General features: G+C 41.7%; 1 protein-coding gene across 8 annotated transcripts in view; it reads right to left on the bottom strand.

Moving 5' to 3' along the window:
* celf6 (CUGBP Elav-like family member 6) overlaps positions 1-19392 on the bottom strand; it is a 235643-nt gene extending 216251 nt beyond the window's left edge. For all 8 annotated transcript variants that reach the window (XR_009767677.1, XM_061668797.1, XM_061668788.1 and 5 more), the window contains exon 1: positions 19098-19392. Coding sequence is in view for 7 of the 8 variants with exons in the window: in XM_061668797.1 (XP_061524781.1) it covers positions 19098-19350 (253 nt within the window). In the remaining variant the exon portion in view is untranslated. The remainder of the gene's footprint in view (positions 1-19097) is intronic.
* Between the last annotated feature and the right edge of the window lie 369 nt (positions 19393-19761).

The raw sequence follows: 19761 nt of genomic DNA, 5'->3' as shown, positions 1-19761 counted from the left end.
ATTTAAAAAATATTTTATGTTATCTACTCTTACATTACTAAACAAAATAAGTTCCATATTATCCCAGTTTGCAGTGTTTTAACTAAAGCATTCTTATACAAATAATTTTCCTAGTAATCAAATTTTACAATTATGTATTGTATGGGCGGCACAGTGACCGACTGGTTAGAGCGTCTGCCTCACAGTTCTGAGGGCTGGGTTTCAATCCCCGGCCCCGCCTGTGTTGAGTTTGCATGTTCTCCCCGTGCCTGCGTGGGTTTTCTCCGGGCACTCCGGTTTCCTGCCACATCCCAAAAACATGCATGGTAGGTTAATTGAAGACTCTAAATTGCCTGTAGGTGTGAATGTGAGTGTGAATGGTTGTTTGTTTGTATGTGCCCTGCGATTGGCAGGCAATCAGTTCAGGGTGTACCCCGCCTCCTGCCTGATGATAGCTGGGATAAGCTCCAGCACGCCCGCGACCCTAGTGAGGAGAAGTGGCTTAGAAAATGGATGGATGGATGTATTGTATGACAAAAGAATCAAGGAACATATTCACTCCCATTTTCACATTGTCCCTAAATGCACCTCACACAGTCAACTTGCCTGCCTACAGTAGTTTCATTCTGAAGAGCAAAATATCTTATTAGCATGTCCAAACAGGTCCCTCTGCCACCAAATACCAAATAGTTTTGGGAGGGCTTGAATAGTTTTTTGGGGGCCCCCCTAAAATAAGCGTACAGACGCCACTGCCAGGCTTCCTCCCACATTCTAAAAACATGCAGGTTAGGTTCATTCAAGATGAGTGTGAATGGTTGGTTATCTTTTGTGAACATGTGGTCAACTGGCGACCAGTCCAGCGTGTACCCCGTCTCTCACCCAAAGTCAGCTTGGATTTGCTCCAGTTCACCCGCAACCCTAATGAGGACAAGTGTTATATAAGATGGATGGATGACCCAAAATAATTAGGATTCTTCCAGCTAACATAAGGGTGGGGGGGGGAAGCACCCACGAAATTAAAGTGGCACCAAGCAGACGCAAAAAAATGGCATTTAAATTCAACACCCACAGAGAAGAGTAATGTTAACAAGTCTGCCAAATGAATGAATAAAACAAACCGCTAAAAATATAAAATCCGGTTTCAGAAATTGAACAATAAGGGCCACCTCTCAGCTCTCAGACACTGTGGGCGTGTCAAATGGATGTGCCAAAAGGAATCAAACATACCGAGGGAGTGATAGCTTATATGATGTCAAATCACATTAGGAGGCTCAACTTCAAAATTGAATGGTTATTATGGACTATGATCATAAAAATAAGCGCACAGGTCAACTTACCCTCGTTGTTGGTGACATAATGTCACAGCCGAACACACAGTGACACGGTTTGAGGAAGCCCAGGTAGTCAGACAGTCGGCACTGCCCCATTCACAAGTATCAAGTTACCCTCAAAGCTACTGTATGTTGTCGCTGGTGGAAGTTTGCAAAACTATCCATCGTAAAATATGCACTGCAGTCACATTGATGATCAGCTCGCCATCCACGTGTGTGTTTATCTGGTCAATCCATCACATTTTTATTTCCTAATTTTTTTGGGAGCTTAAAAAAACGTCACCGAGCTGTTCTGTAAAGTGAGGCATCCAGCGAAGACGCATTTTCGGGGTGTAGCCATCGTTAGCTTGCTAACTGCACGCTGGAGTGGTAAATTGGACTTGTTATGGAAGCTAAACACAGCTAACTCACAACTGAGCAGCATAGCCAAACGAAATGACGTCACTTTATCCTTATATAGTGACGGAGGGAACTTGCGCTCGAAAGTATACGCCCCAGCCCCGTGGCGTCACGGGGCTGGGGCGTATACCACAAAAAGATGTTTTAAGCTATAGCTCACCAATCCAGTCCAATCCAATGTCTTTGCATATGTTTTCAGCACTTATCATCAAACATATTAAATGTATTTAGAAACAAAACAGGGATACCTGCTTAGAGCCCCTTTAAGATCACTTCCATCCATCCATGCATTTTCCGAACTACTTCTCCTCACTAGGGTCGTGGGCATGCTGGAGCCAGCTATCTTTGGGCGAGAGGCGGGGTACTCCCTGAACTAGTCGCCAGCCAATCACAGGGCACTTATAAACAAATAACCATTGGCACTCACATTCACACCTACGGGCAATTTAGAGTCTTCAATTAACCTACCGGCGGCACGGTGGACGACTGGTTAGAGCATCAGCCTCACAGTTCTGAGGACCCGGGTTCAATCCCCGTCCCCGCCTGTGTGGAGTTTGCATGTTCTCCCCGTGTCTGCGTGGGTTTTCTCCGGGCACTCCGGTTTCCTCCCACATCCCAAAAACATGCATGGTAGGTTAATTGGAGACTCTAAATTGCCAATAGGTGTGAATGTGAGTGCGAATGGTTGTTTGTTTGTATGTGCCCTGCGATTGGCTGGCAACCAGTTCAGGGTGTACCCTGCCACCTGCCCGATGATAGCTGGGATAGGCTCCAGCACGCCCGCGACCCTAGTGAGGAGAAGTGGCTCAGAAAATGGATAGATGGATGAATTAACCTACCATGCATGTTTTGGGATGTGGGAGGAAACCGTAGTACCCGGTTGTCTGTCATAATAGAGACTGAAAGTTCTATGGTCCTTTAGAGATTGCGAGTAGTTTTAGAAAAGACTGATTTTACTGTTGAACTCAGCTTCTTCAAGTATCCTAAATCTGATGTGAAAACAAACTACAGGATTCTTGCAACTGACGTCGTGAAATTCGTTATATAGCTCCAGTTACCTCCAGCAGTGAATGTAATTCAAAATTAGTCGGAGTCCTATAAATCTTGGCCATTTTCATTAAAAATTCAAAGCGTTCTTGATATAATGTAGAACAGCAATTCCGAAACATTCCATCCACTACACCACAAATAATTTCTATTACCATCATCTTAGCATCCGTTGTTTCATTCAAAATATATTTTATGTAGTGTATTTCAACTTTCAGACCATCTGCAAGGTTGCTCGTGAGATTCATGTCTCGTATGTACTGTAGTTCTGGTTTTGGTTTCTTAAACCCAAAGGACTTTGTGATTGAGAGAGCTTGTTTTGGGAAGTGATGGTAGGGGAAGAGACATTTAAGTGGAATACAGCAGCTGGTGGCAGGTTGTCGCTGTCAGCGTAACACGTGTGACTTGACTAATAGGTAGGGATTGACAATGCCTTTGCAGCAACATAACACCAAGGGATGAATTCTAAGGGGCAAATATGTATCCTATAATGACAATATATTAGTAGTGGAAAGGTCGCATCTGGCTGTCTGTGTTTCCTACTGAAGCTATTGAAGTTGCACTTCTGTTTATGTCCTTACGTGTATTGAATCTCATTACGAACCAATAGGATTCTTGCACTGATAAATAATTTTTAAAAATTTAAATAGGACTGTTAACTCGTACAAAAACGTAGACTTCTAACCTGACATGGCACATGATAACACTTCAGACCTCAGCATTTTAATTTAATGGAATTCTTGCACAAAACAACAATCCCATAATGTTGAAGGGAGTTAAACTAAAAATTTGGAGCATTCACTTAAATTGCTTGCTTGTCCCCCTTAGTAACTTGAAGCATGTTTTAAATCCAATATAAAATATCTATAGGGTTCTTGCTCTGACCTACGATAATCACTGATTGGTTGAAATATCAGCAACATGTATTAAACAAAAGGATCTTAAACTTGAATTCAGCTACCTCAAGAATATTGGCTCGGAATCCAAACTCTTTTGAGTAACTTGCACATTGTGAATTGAGCCACTGGGAACTAGAGCAGACTAACTCCTTTTTTTTAATTGTTTTTTATTTTATCATTAAGTGCAGAAATGAGTAGAGAAACTGGTCCGTTATTACATTCAGCACTGATCCTGATTGATCAGTCCTTACTTTCATTTTCAAGATGGCGTTTTCCCTAAAACCAAGCTTCACCCCCCGTAAAAAAATCCCAGAAAGTTACGTTTAAAGACTGATAGAAAACTCAGAAAGTAAGTAATGCTTTAGCTTGGTTTTATTAAAAAATAATTATGAATTATTATTAATAAGGTAAAAAAAACATTTTGTAGTGAACTATTTTTAGGGGCAAACTGACAAAATCTAAAAAAAAACACAAATTCTGTAAAATAAGTATCCAAAAGAAGTAACCATTGCCAAATATACAGGATAACCAAAACATACTGTAAATCGCCCATAATTTATTGCAACCATCCATCCATCCATTTTCGGAGCCGCTTCTCCTCACTCGGGTCGCGGGAGTGCTGGAGCCTATCCCAGCTGTCATCGGGCAGGAGGCAGGGTACACCCTGAACTGGTTGCCAGCCAATCGCAGGGCATATAGAAACAAACCACCGTTCGCACACACAGTCATGCCTACGGGCAATTTAGAGTCTCCAATTAATTCATGTTTTTGGGATGTGGGAGAAAACCGGAGTGCCCGGAGAAAACCCACGCAGGCACGGGGAAAAACATGCAAACTCCACACAGGCAGGGATGGGGATTGAACCCCTCATCTCAGAACTGTGAGGCTGACGCTCTAACCAGTCGGCCACCGTGCCGGCCTTATTGCAACCATATAACTTTAAATCACTATCCTGCAAAATAACAAAAATGGAATGTGCCCACTCTTGTTCCTCATTGTTCAAGTATAGACTAGCTTCTGTTCAGAATCAGAATCATCTTTATTTGCCAAGTATGTCCAAAAAACACACAAGGAATTTGTCTCCGGTAGTTGGAGCCGCTCTAGTACGACAGCAGACAGTCAATTTACAGAACACTTTGGAGACAGAAAGACATTGACAAAAAAAAAAAAAACAGTCACTGAGCAGTAAAGGGTTGCTAGTTATCTGGTAATGCCAGTACATTTTTTTTTTTTTTTGACAATTGTGCAAAAAGATGCAGAGTCATCTAGCACTTAGAGCAGTTCGAATGACTAATATTGCAATAGTCCGGTGCAATGACCATTGTGCAAAGGGCGCTGAGACTTCAAGGAGTGTATGCGGTTTAAAGTGACGAGTAGTGCGATAATCTGGGACAATGTTGGTTGTGCAAATGTTACAGATACTCAATAAGTGTGCAAATGGAGCAGATGCTACTCTGGCATGAGTGGCCAGTATATGCAAATAGTGCAGCATGGCGAGACAACTACAGTGAGTGCACGAGTAATACATAATTGGCCCCACAGAAATGTGACAACGAACTCAAGTCAAAAAATTGCCAGCTTATTATAATGGAATTATAGGTTAGGTGTTTAAGAAGTTGATCGCAAGAGGGAAGAAGCTGTTGGAATGTCTACTAGTTCTAGTTAGCATTGATCAGTAGCGCCTACCTGAGGGAAGGAGCTGGAAGAGCTGGTGACCGGGGTGCGGAGGGTCCGAGAGGATTTTGCACGCCCTTGTCTTAGTTCTGGCAGCGTGCAAGTCCTCAATGGTGGGTAGGGGGGTACCGACAATCCTTTCAGCAGTTTTGATTGTCCGTTGCAGTCGGAGTTTGTCCGTTTTTGGAGCAGCACCAAACCAGACTGTGATGGAAGAACACAGGACCGATTCGATGACCGCTGTGTAGAACTGTCTCAGCAGCTCCGGTGGCAGGCCGTGCTTTCTCAGACATCCTCTGCTGGGCCTTTTTGAGGACGGAGTTGATGTTGGCCGCCCACTTCAGGTCCTGAGAGACTGAAATTCCCAGGAACTTGAAACTGTCCTTTTCAAATTTGCAGTAGAAGGTATTCAAGTCGTTGGCTCGTGTGCTATTGTTCTCAGCTTGGGGCGATCGTCGCTTGTAATTAGTCAGCGATTGGAATGCATGCCAGACTGATTTAGAGTCGTTTGCGCTAAACTGTTTTTCCAACTTTGCTGCATAGTTCCTCTTTGCAATGTTAATTTCTTTAGTCAGCTGGTTTCTAGCTCGATTATACAGGGCCCTGTCCCCGCTCTGATATGCGTCCTCCTTAGCTTGGCGAAGCTGCTTAAGTTTAGCAGTGAACCACGGCTTGTTGTTGTTGAATGTTCGAAATGATTTTGTTGGTACACACACATCTTCACAGAAACTGATATAGGATGTAACAGTGTCCGTATATTCATCCAGGCTGCCAGCTGAATTTTCAAAGACACTCCAGTCTGTGCAGTCTAAACAGCTTTGAAGTTTCATCTTGGCTTCATTGGTCCACTTTTTCACTGTTTTCACTGTAGGCTTCACGCATTTAAGTTCTTGCCTGTACGTCGGTATTAAGTGAATTAACCAGTGATCAGACGAGCCCAGGGCTGCACGAGGTATAGCACGGTATGCGTTTTTTACCGTAGTGTAGCAGTGGTCGAAAGTATTATTTTCCCTGGTAGGACAGTCGATGTGCTGCTGGTATTTAGGGAGTTTGTGGTTGAGTTTAGCTTTGTTAAAGTCCCCGAGAATAATGAGGGGTGAGTCCGGGTGTTGTTTTTCAATTTCGTTGACTTGTTCGGTGAGCGTTAGCAATGCGGTGTTCGTGTTAGCTTGAGGCGGAATGTAGACTCCAGCCAGTATGAATGATGCGAACTCACGTGGTGAGTAGAATGGTTTACAGTTCAAAAACAGCGACTCCAAATGCGGGCTGCAGTGTGTGCTGAGCTCCGTGACGTCCGTACACCATTTTTCGTTGATATAGAGGCATACCCCACCCCCCTTTGTTTTCCCCGATGATTCCATGTCACGGTCCGCTCGATGAATGTGAAAGCCGGGAAGCATGACGGCGCCATCGGGTACAGCGTCGTAAAGCCAGGTCTCCGTGAAGCACGTGGCCGCGGAACGTCCGAAGTCTTTACTGGTCCACGCTTCCAGAATTTTGGTTTATTAAAAAAAACAAGACATTCAAGAGGATTCTTGATTGAACGAAATAAAATTAAAGACAAAAAAATGGAAGCTGCAAGCAGCAATGAGCAAGCACCCCGTTTTCCATGACAAATAAATGATCATCAACCTTCAGATGGCGCCCACATAAGATGGCATAGGGAGAGAAAAAAAAACGAATTAAGTCTGTCTACAATACCTGCTTCTGATTGGGGCTCATTTGGGCCAATTCTGGTGTCCGGGAGCTTTTTTCTTTTTTTTTTGTATCCCTCCAGGGGCCTCACCGAATGAGTTTTGGGGATTCGTCTTCAGGGCTGCTAAAATATATTCATTTTAATGAGGATGCAGACACTTTCAAAAATTGATGCATTTTCAGGCATGTTATGTCCCCTTGGTGAATATTGAGGAGCACTTCAGCACAATGCTTTTCATTTTGTTTTGTATTTATTTGAGTATCAGTCACAACCAACATTTATTGTTCATGATTCCAGACTAAACATATCACTTAATTATATAAGCAAATCGGGGGAAAGGCTGTCTTCGCTACCAGATGCCATAATAAGCAGTATTTCATATCAATATTTAAAGTTTCCGAAGCAATTAGACTTCCAAGTTGGCCAAGTTAAATGGACAAAGGCTAAAAAAATGAGGGATATAAAGTGTGGCGGTTGTTCAACAGAGGAAGTGGCGGCGTCCTGTGATGAGCAGGTTAAGTGGGGTGCGGACAATTTACTTTTCCATCATTCCAATGAAAGTCCCACATATTCTGTTTAAATGGAAAAGTAAAGTGGTTCCAACACGGTTTGTTTGATTACTTTCAAAACTTTCTTTCCTAACAGCTTGTTTTTAAAATGGTAGTTTGAGCATCTATGCAGACAGTAATTACATTGTATATATTTTTTTAATGACAGCAGCTGTCTGTAATTGAAAATACTTTTGAACAGATTTGGATAAAACTGTAATTAATTAGCGCTGAAGTATATGTATAATGACTAATTTGCTTGGCTTTTTACAATGTTCATCCTAGTGGAAATGATGATGCAAACAAAGGCACAAACGAGAAAGGATGTAAGAGTATTATCACATTGTAAAACATCTTTTGTCCATAAGTGTGTATTAAGGAAGACGCACAGTGGAACCTCGATAAAACGGACCCCAATATAACAGATATTGGATAAAACAGACTGCTGGGACTGAACAATGACATTGGCAAAGTCTTTCAATTCCAGAATTGGCCACAGTTGTGAACTGGCGCTGTGGCGCAATGCAGGCAGAGAAAGGGACTGACGTATTTCCGGGTCACAGTTATACAATATGACTAGATCCACTTCCAAAAGATGTGCCTCCCATGCCTACAGTTAGATCAAGCTAATCTGTGCATCCAACAAAGCTCAGTGCAGCTTTGCTTACCTTTTGGCTACAAGGTAATAGCAGGTGGTGTCACACCCATTGAGTATTTCTGCATGATAGTGCCTCTGCATGAAGGTATTTCAGACAACTCCCTCAGACTACACAGTAACTAATGTCTGGAGGTGTCCCAATCCAACATTTAATATAGGATAATGGTCTGATATCAAGGGGGAAAAAAATTTGTCAGGTTATATTGGACTGGATCTAAAATCGTCGATTTAAGCACTTTTATTCAAGCAGTCCATTCCAGGCTCCGCTCCAGCACTTCTATCCAGCAGTGACTGGATCACGCCATGCAAAGCCAACATGATCACAACAACAGCGTCTGTTAACTTGCTAAGTTGCTAACAACGTTGCAGCTGAGTGCAAAAGTAGTAACTAGGCGAAGACACAAACATCTTGTTCTCAAACAACCAGCGATGTCCGAAACATTTACAAAGTGTGGGAAACTCCCACGGGACGCCAAAAAGGCGGTGGTGACTATTACCAGCTTTAAATACTTATTGAGGACCTTCAGCCTCACTACGTTATTCCTACCCGACACTACATCGTCGATAAAATTATAACCCAGATGCATAAACAAGTTCAAAAGTGTATTGCGGGACATGGAAAAAGCAAATGCTGCTCCCACCATATAATGACAGTAAAGAAAATAACTGAAGTGAACCTGAGTTGTTATTTTACTATTTAAAAGTATCATTTGTATGCATTGGATTTATTGAGATTCTTTTCAGTGTTTTAAAATGTAATATAAATAAAAAGACGGAGGGTTCTATTTTCTTGACCAGTGTAAATTCGGCGCAAATTAGCGTGGAAGTGAGTTAGACCGGGTTTTGGAGCGCAGCTGGTGTAATTAAAAGAGGTCGGACTGAGCCCCTGTGGGAATGAACACAGCCAATTTCATTTGCCGCCAGTCAAAGCGACTTCGCTCATTTCCTTTAAATGCGGCGCAATAACAGTTTCGCATGGAGACATCTCTGTGTGGAAGAGGACGCAGCGATTCGTGCGTGAGTGGAGAATTGTCACTGTTCTTGGTCGGGCAACAAGCAATGTGAGCAGGTACCTTTTTTAAACAGAATGGAGACTCAAATATGTCCGCAGACTTCATGTCTCTATCCCAACCCCCGATCGTTCATGAGCAGGCGTAAGTTTAGACAGACTTTCTGCCACCAAATTGTCGCTCCACCAGGTGCATGTCAAAGGACACACCGTCGCTGCGCCAGAATGCCCATCTTGGCGTCTGCCAAATTGGGAAACACACGCAGTGAGCCTTGCATTTGCATGAAAATCAAGATACGCCAGGATTCGCGCGACACCGCAGATGCCCCATCTATGAAAATAAAGCCTAAAGTGTTTTGGTTGAAATAATTTTGTTAAATACACTCAGTTTAATACAATAGAATGTTAAATGTTAATGAATGTAAGGTAAATATGTTTTCAGCTGATGACAATTGATCACAACGGTTCACTTCAATCAGTTGTTTCATCTGTGAAAACTGTTACAGTGATAAAAAATGGATGTCGTAGAGGCTCCACTGTACATAGATGTGTAGCTTTTCACATCTTTTCCAGCCATCCCTCCTTGTTCTTTATCAGCTGTTTGTGCACCTGATTTGCAAAGGAAACAATAATAAAAATTTAAAAATTAAAATTATGTATATATATATATATATATATATATATATATATATATATATATAATAAAAATAATAATAATCAAATGGAATGTATTCCCTTTGTTTTTTGTTTTTTTTTTTTTTTATTTTTTTTTTGCAGGGCTTAGTGAGAAATATTGAAAAATGATAAAGGGAGCACAGTGGCCTCCATTATCCTTAAATGGAAGACGTTTGGGACAAGCAGAACCCTGGCCGTCGGGCCAAACTGAACAATCAGGGTAGAAGAGCCTTGGTGAGAGAGGTAAAGAAGAACCCAAAGATCATTGTGGCTGAACTCCAGAGATGCAATCGGGAGATGGGAGAAAGTTCTAGAAAGTCAACCATCACTGCAGTCCTCCACAAGTCGGGGCTTCATGGCAGAGTGGCCCGACGGAAGCTAATTGCTAAAAAAAAAAAAAAAAAAAACACCTGAAGGACTCTAAGATGGTGATGCTCCTCATCACCTGTCCAATACAGTCCCGAGAGTGAAGCATGGTGGTGGAAGCATCATGCTGTGGGTGTGTTTTTCAGCTGCTGGGACAGGACGACTGGTTGCCAATCGAAGGCAAGATTAATGCGGCCAAGTACAGGGATATCCTGGATGAAAACGCAGGACCTCAGACTGGGCCGAAGGTTCATCTTCCAACAAGACAAAGACCCTAAGCACACAGCTAAAATAACGAAGGAGTGGCTTCAGAACAACTCCGTGACTGTTCTTGAATGGCCCAGCCAGAGCCCTGACTTAAACCCAATTAAGCATCTCTGGAGAGACCTGAAAATGGCAGTCCACCAACATTCAACATCCAACCTGGCAGAACTGGAGAGGATATGCAAGGATTAATGGCAGATGATCCCCAAATCCAAATGTGAAAAATTATTCACATTTGGATTTGCATCATTCCCAAAAAGACTAATGGCTGTATTAGCTCCAATGGGTGTTTCTACTAAATACTGAGCAAAGGGTCTGAATACTTATGGCTGTAAGATATTTCTGTTTTTCCTTTTTTAAAAATCTGCAAAAAGTTCAACAATTCCATTTTTTTTCTGTCAATATGGGGTGCTGTGTGTACATTAATGAGGAAAAAAGGGAACTTAAATGATTTTAGCAAATGGTTGCAATATAACAAAGAGTGAAAAATGTAAGGGGTTCTGAATACTTTCCATACCCACTGTATATACAGTATATGTACAGGAGCTTACTGATGGTTTATATTGTCGTGACTTTTGGCTTATCCCAAGGGGTTGCCATAGTGAGTCAGTCACGTGATTTGTTTTACACGGATGCCCTTCCTGATGTAACACACCCGATTTTTTTATTCAAGCTTGGGACCAGCAGTGGCTGAGTACTGGGGTGAAGAATCAAACCCACACCGCCTGCATCACTACTTCACTAGTGCATGTAGCGTACTGTTGGTACCCCACCTTTATATACTGTACATATTGTATTTTACTAAAACGGCACTGACTGACTCATGGCTGCTTGAGGTCTAGATGTTGGCAAGACTCGTCTGTGGAGTGTCTTTTCTCAATCCTTAAGTCTAGAACAAACTGTTCCGGGCATAAGGCGAGCTGTTTGGTTCACACACAGTTCGCTTGACTGCAACATACAGCGGCTGAAATAAATATTAAACGTCAACATTTTTCTCACTAAATAGATTTCCAAAGGTGCTTTTGACATGAAAATTTCACCAGGTGTTGGGAACAACCCAAGTAACCCATACATACAAAGAAAGTAAAACAAATAAGCTCTGAAATTAAGGACACAGAGAAAAAGTATTGAACTTGCCAACTGGTATTTTTTAAATGCTTTGTACAAAAGCCTTTGTTTGCAATGACAGCTTCAAGATGCCTCCTGTATGGAGAAACTCATCGCATGCGTTGCTCTGGTGTGATTTTGGCCCATTCCTCCACACAAGCAGTCTTCAAATCTTGAAGGTTCCGTGGGCCTCTTTTATGGACCTTGGGTTTGAGTTCTTTCCATAGATTTTCGATTGGATTCAAGTCAGATGATTGGCTGGGCCATTCTAGAAGCTTTATTTTTTTTTTCTTTGAAACCAATTGAGAGTTTCCTTGGCAGTGTTATTATCCTGCTGAAATGTCCACCCTCATTTCATTTTCATAATCCTCGTAGATGGCAGCAAATTTTTGTCAAGGATGTCTCGGTACATTTGCCCATTCATCCTTCCTTCAATAATGTAAAGTTTATCAAGTACCATTTGCTGAAAGGCAGCCCCACACCATCATGTTCCTACCTCCGATCCTTTCTGTTGGTATGGTGTTTTTAGGGTGATGTGCAGTGCCATTTCGCCTCCAAACATAGTGTGCATTGTAGCATCCAAACAGTTTAATTTTGCTCTCATCCGACCAGACTATATTCTCCTAGTATTTAACAATCTTGCCCAAAGGTTGTTCAACAAACCTTAAATGACCTTTGACATGCTTTTTTTTTTCAAGCAATGGCGTCTTGCATGGTGAGCGTGCATACAGGCCATGGCGGCGGAATACATTACTCAGTTTTCCTTGTGACAACAGTACCTGGTAATTCCAGTTCTTTTTGAAGCTCTCCACAAGTGGTCATTGTCTCTTGGACAACTCTTCTGATTATTCTTTGCACTCCTCTGTCAGAAATCTTGCGAGGAGCACCTGATCGAGGCAAATTTATGGTGGTATGGTTGGCTTTCCACTTCCATATTATGGCCCCAACCGTGCTCACTGGAACGGTTCAGAAGCTTAGATATGCACCTGTAACCTATGCCATTGTTATGTTTTGCAACAATTAGTTTGTGATGGTCTTGAGAGAGCTCTTTCTTACCCATCATGAGATGTGTCTTGGCTCACACCTTGGCAATGAGACCTTTTTCTAGGCCATCAATTAGGACTGAACCAGCTAACATTCATGGGCAATGATAAGGGATTGGATTGCTGTTTGATTATTGATAGAGTTTAGGTGTTTCGTGCCTTTTTGCACCTCCCTTTCTTCATGTGTTCAATACTTTTTCCCTGTCATTTCACATTATTACATACAACTTAATTCCTGATCTTATTTGTTCTATTTTTTTTTTGTATGTATGGATTACTTGGGTTGTTCCCAATATCTGGTGAAAATTTCATGTCAATACCACCTTTGGAAGTATATTTAGTGAGAATAATGGTGACGTGTTAAATACTTATTTCAGCTGCTGTACATGACCAGTCAATCATCACACTTCCCGATTTCGGCTTGTCAATTTCCAAACCAAAAAGTAGCGTGAACAAAACATTCCGTGTCATATTTTTTGGAAAGGCGATATTTTATTAATGATAGGCACTGGAACGTCTACATGGGTTTTATTTCAGTTTCCTGTTCTATTTATAGCATGCATGGACTCTCCTATGAGCACACAATAAATGAGGATATTTAGCTCTCTTTGTATCTGCTCCTCCTGTGCTGTGCTGTGCGGTGCGGCTCCTCTCAGCATCGCAGACGGATTGATAAATAACGCTACTCAAGCAAAGGATTTGCCCCCCGCCATCATTCAGCATGTCTGAGTGGCGCACACAGGCTCCATCACTGACACTAAGTGTTATGATAATGTAATGCCCGGCCAAAATGATGGATGTTAAACAGCGCAACCTGGGCTGACGAGCGCCGTGCCCTCTAGTAGTGTGAAGTCAACCCCCCCACCCTCAAACTATGAAATATTTGCATCTACCTGACAAGAAAGTCACACTCGTAGTGACTGACTTGAAAGATTGTCTTAACATCTGCAGGTGAATAATTGTACATTCAGTCGACGCACACTTTAAATAATAACCATTACATATAAAACTGGAATTATTGATTGATCATGGTATATAAGGATGTGTTTATATTGATTTTATCCATACGTCCATCATATATTTTGGCCATATGGGAGACTCAGTAGTATTTAAAGTTTTTCATGGGTTTTTACAGTACAGTACTTACTTACTGTAATGTCCTCGCATGTGGGGAAGGAGATCACAGTTGCTGATGCACTTTTCAGCCCTTTATTGAATGCCCGAAGAAACAGTAAAACACATTGACAATAAGCACACTCACGCGGGACCTGCTATCGGCCACAGCTCACATCCAGACACTCACAGACAGACTCGCTGACTTCACACGCCACTCCAACAGGCCCGCCTCTCAAAAGCACATGCATGTACACAGACACCACAATATGCACAGTATTTTATAAACATTTTGTGCTTTATTTTTGTGTGTGTGTGTTTAAATATATTTGCACTGTGTTTAAAAGCAGTGTTTAGATCAATTTAAATGTGTTTAAAGCATATGGGAGGGGTAAGACGATTAAAAAAAAACATTTAAACATGGTTTCTCTACTGTGAATTTTCACCTTTTGCAGGTGAACCTGCAATGTATCCCTCATTATTAATGGTGATTTCCTGAATACAGAAATACAGTTTAGACGTGTTTTTTTTTTTTAAATGCTTTTGTTTAAAAAATAAGGACATTTCTAAGTGACCCCCAAAGTTTTTAATAGTAATGTAAATATACAGCAGTGTGTGTTTTTTAATGGAAAAGAGGAAATCTTCTGGGTGACTGCAAACTTTTCTTTGGTAGTGTATATATGTAGTTGTCAGTGTTGGTGTCCTGCAGGAGTGTTTCAATCGCACCGACTGGTTTTATGTTTTTAAAAGAAGTATATTATTATTAGTAGCAGTAGTAGTAGTATTTTGTTGTTGTTTTATTTGATGGTTTATGTTTGATCTTCATTTCTATAGTTTCATTTTTAAAGTGCTGTATAAATAAAGTTGAGTTTGGTCCCCTCTAATTGTTTTGAACCCACATTCACATTCAGCTATGAGGTTATTACTTGGACAGGTGGAACTATATTCATCACATCTATACAGCTATCCCCCAGTCCCGCCATATGCGTGAATCCCAGAATTCTGGGTGGGGCAGCATTTCAAAAGAAGAAAACGCATATACCGGGTAATAGTATTTAAGTGGTTGCCTTTTTTTCCCCCGGAATTTCAAACTTGCAAGAGTCACCACAGCATTGGCTGTATCATCTCCATTGGCTTTCGCATGTCCTAACCTTTGGAGAGTCCAAACTGTGTGGCACTCAGGGACTCTTAAATGGAAAAACAAGATTCTCAAAAACAATTCCCCACAATCTAGTCTGACTGTCTGTGGGAGGCCCACAGACAGTCTAAATGGAATATTTTTTTTACAATATCTGAATTGTAGAGTTGTTTAGAGTCTTGGCAACATTGTCATCTATCGCTTCAAGAGTGACCCTTTCAAGAGTTGATGCCAGTCATTTAACCTTGGTTTCAGTGAATGATAGCAAAATTTCACAAACACGTGTTTATACAAAAAAATATGTCAAAGACAAAAATCTTTGAGTGTATAGGAGGACCAGTGGCATTGGACAGGGCAGTTTAGGGTGGCAGTCACCCAGGGTGCAGGAATATGGGTGGAACAACAACTCAAAAGAAGAAATAAGTGGTCTTTAGCTGATTTTTTTTTTTTTACCTGAAAAATTCCAAGTCCCAGCAAGTGTCTAGAGTATGAGGTCATACAAGGTTAAAAAAATAAATTAAATTCACTCCTGACCATATAGGAGGCCCAGTAGTGTAGCATGGCGCAATCATAGGGGCACAAAATGTTGGGTGGCACAACATTTGAAAAGAATCAACAACAACAAAAACACCACTGGCAAGACTTCGAGGTATAGTTACTACACAAGGTTTGTATGCTTTATTCTACAAGTGACATTGCTTTTATCCAATGAGAATTTTTGTCTGTCCCTGAGCGGGCGCCCCACCCTTGGAGCGACACAGCTGCTGATTCACTTCACCTGCATTGGTTTTCCTTAATGACACTAATCCCATTTTCTTGCATCCTCCTCTAGCCTGTACGACCACATGAACACGTGTTACATGGGCAAAAACTCATCCCTGTAATGCATTGGTGAAATCTCATTAAAAGTGCAGACAAAGTGACTTTGAATCTCACACGGGACGGAGCGGCAGGAATGAATCCCTGCCTCGGACCGGTGTCGGCGAGGGATGGGGGAGCTCCCACTTAGGTCCGGCCGTCTTCGGAACAGGATTATCCCTCCCTTTCCGAGTCGGACCTTCGTCCTCCTTGGTGTTGACATTCAAGGATGGCCGAGGACGGGGCGTAAACGGCAATAGGACATATTGTTTTAATCGATCACGGCGGGAAAAGAAGAGGAACGCAGGAGGAACAGGTGGCACAGGAGGGGGGGCAAGGGAGGCACTTTTCAAAGGCTGCTTGTGCTGAACTCATCTCAATGCAATCAATAAGATCATGAACTGTAGCCACCGACTTACATATCATACATATTTTGACTGCCTGCACTGAGGGGAATGATTGTGAATGTTCACGCCAATATTAATGAGTAAATGATTGACAAGTAGCCATTTTAGGGCAATGAACCACATTTAGTACCTGAAATGGACGCCTCACAATAAGACCATGTGATTTCTCTTAGCCCATCAGCAAAGATGATTATTGATAGTAACAAATAATTTTTTTAAATGTATAACTGTATATTGTTATAACCATTATTGTGTTTAAAACAAAAAATCCATATGACCAACTAGAGATACAATACTAATCACTGTGAACACCTCTTTTTACTGTGTTGTTGAGCTCTATTATAATAATAACCTGTATGCTCAAATCAGCGTAGAAATGCACGTTTCGACTTGAATCCAATTCAGCACATACAATATAGAATAAGAACACCATATATGAGCTCACATATCAGTAATAATGATAAAAGTTTTTATGACAAGTATAATAATTTTATGTGAGTTCAAGTGGTAAGTTTAAGCATTTTCATGTGTGGGAGTTGAATAGTTTTTGGCACATTCTCGAAAATGCACATTACTGAATTTACTCTTTCAAATAAGTATCTGTTAGAATCATTCACTTATTATTGAAATAAAATTAAACATATGGGCTTGTTTTCCCTTAATTTATTACCCTTCTACTTTTACAAGACGTACTTTTGCTTTTTTCTAAAGTGATTCCATGTGGTGAAGTATAAAGTTTGCACGATTTATAATTGTATGTAAACTAATCATTTATGGGCGTGTATGAGCTGGAGAAGCCTGTACATTGATTATTCTTGTAATAAAGGAGCACAATTAGTAACAGGTAGATATCCTAAAGTCTATAGAAGAACATAAATTACTTGTATTTATTTCAGTAAAGCCCTGACAGTATTTAGCAAAAGAAGACGAAAGAAACGCCTCACTGCAAGGCAGTAAAACCAAATAACAAAGACATCTGATGATTACAATGAAAAGCGGCATTTAAATTCAAAGACAATATGATGTAATGATATGTAATTAATACAAATATAATTTTAAAGTAACCTAAGTAATTATCTTGGGATGTACTAGTAATTTCTTGGTGTCACAAAAATACCTGATTCCCATTTATTGTGGGAGAGAACGTGCCTTGAACATATAGGAAAAGTGCAGAAAGCAATTAAAGTTCCGCCTAATGGACTTTGGACTTAATAGCTCCCTGTGCTTTGAAAAAGTCTCGCATCCTAACTTTTTGGTTATCATTAAGAAGTGATCGATCTCTGTGTAATCAGCGGCTTGTCGCCGTAATTACGAGGTGATTACTGATGTCTCAGTCGGGAGGGACGGTGAGGAGAGCGCGTCGCCAGTGTTTTGCTTTTCGACTGCCTGACTGCAAGTCCACCCACGCAGCTGATGAACAGTTCAGCTGCTGCTGTGTAAAATTCCTTGAATAGTGGCCCCCTTGCTAATAGAAGACAATAAAATGTCACACCCCAAATAGATGCCCCCTTTTTTCCCCAAGAGGGAAAATAATTCATAGTAGTGATCTTAATTACTTCAGTTCATGGATGCTAAATTCACACACTCACTGCTGAGCCCATTCGAACTGAACTCTGTTGCTACCCAAAAACAGCAGCACTTACCAATGTGTAAACATTTATCTGAGTGTGGAATGAGTTCCCCGATCTTATGCAATGTTGAGAAGGCATCTTATACTAAGATCTGATTTGCAGCAGATTGACGTGGTCACTCCATAATGTTGTGGGGTCCACGTTTACGTTCCAAGGAGCTCCGCGACTTACTAGCCCTGCCGGGTTCGCCTCGGTTATTGCCGTTTCTCTGCCTTATTCCCTTCACAGTATTAAAAGTGATCTTACGGCCGATGCATGGTCACTCCACAATGTGTTGCGTGTAAAGGTTTACGGTATGTTCTCCAGTTTCTCGTATAGCTCCACCCAGTCTGCCTCGGTTCTTGGCATTTCTCCACAGATAAATAAATGCTCATCTCTGCAAATAAAGGCACTTGTCCTTGTATTGCTCTGCGCCTCTAACAGATGCCTCCGACAAAAACAAACATTTTGTTAACATGAATTAGTTGGGTTTTTTCAATGATTACATCTCTGTTAATTTATTTGTCAGTCACTTTTTGCAATACACAAAAAAGCACGCAAAGTTAAACTAGCTGACAACAAAGTATAACATTGCTTCTTTAATATCATCATTATTCTGCATTAATGACTCACATTGACATAATCATGACATTCATATTATGATCATTCGAGTCGATATCATCGACTGATACTGTACATGCCATCTCCCCATGCAAAGCATTATCATTGTGCGTGTGTGTGTGCGTGGGTAAAAAAGAAAAGAAAAGAAAGAAAAGACAAGTTGTGAGACCCCTGCACTAAAAGTTCACCCACCATCCATTTTTTGACTCATTATGTCTATGTGCGTGCGTGCATGTGTGGAGCTATGTATTAAAAAAAAAAAAAAAAAAAAAAAAAAAAGGTTGTGGAACCGCTGCCGTAAAAGTTTACCTGCTATCTATTTTGTGATTCATCTTGTGGGCATGTGTGCTGTGAAGCTGCGCGAGCGCCGAGCGGGGTCCCGCCCCCTTCTACGCGCATGATTGTCAATGTAAACACACACGCGCGTGCGCGCGCACATAAAGGCGTGTAGTAGCCGTCTTCACGTTCTCATGCAATTAACACGCGCCAAACCACATGCACGTGTTAAATAGTTGGGTCCGACCCCACCCCCCAACATACACACACGCAAACACACACAACCACCTAAACGAGAAAAAAAATAAATGAGGTCATAGTTTTCTGTTTGTACAGTTACGTCAAAGATGACAAACAAGTACAAACGTCCAGAACCAACCTTTATGCATCCCGGTAAACCTGTCTTTCAGCACCGTGAGTTCGTAAATCTTGCCGAATTCCTCAAAGAGCGGCTTGAGGTCCTTCTCCTCCAGATTGCGGGGGATCTGGCCGATGAAGAGCTTGATGGCGTCGTGGTCCTTCATGGGGATGGTGTTCTGACTACCGAGGCCGAGCCCGTTCATCCTGCCGCCGCTGTCCGTGGTGCTGAATCCATTCTCCCGCAGCACTCCGTTTGCACTGACTGTGGCCATCTTTCCTCAATGGGCCGCCGGCGGGGCTCGGCGCTCTCTCTCTCTCTCTCTCTCTCTCTCTCTCTCTCTCTCTCTCTCTCTCTCTCTCTCTCTCTCTCTCCCTCCCTCTCTCTCTCTCTCTCTCTCTCTCTCTCTCTCTTTTATTTTTTCTTACGTTCAACCCCCCCCACCCTCTCCTCCACTCCCCCTCTCCTACTCCTCGTCGTTTTTCGTGACGTCACTTTTACAAACAGACGCGGCCCACCCACCGTCTCATTTGCATATAACAAGCGCCTGACACCCTGAGCGAATCGGAGAGCGGGAAGGAGTGAAGGGGGCGGAGTTAAGCACACAAGGCAGAGTAGTACAAAACTACACTGCTTGTATATTTATCATTTGCTTTTAAATACCTGCGATTGGCTGGCAACCAGT

The sequence above is a fragment of the Phycodurus eques genome, chromosome 2 (assembly GCF_024500275.1).
Source record: "Phycodurus eques isolate BA_2022a chromosome 2, UOR_Pequ_1.1, whole genome shotgun sequence".
Taxonomy (NCBI): Eukaryota; Metazoa; Chordata; class Actinopteri; order Syngnathiformes; family Syngnathidae; genus Phycodurus; species Phycodurus eques.
The sequence above is the reverse complement of the archived record's forward strand: the minus strand, read 5'-3'. Positions and strand labels throughout refer to the sequence as shown.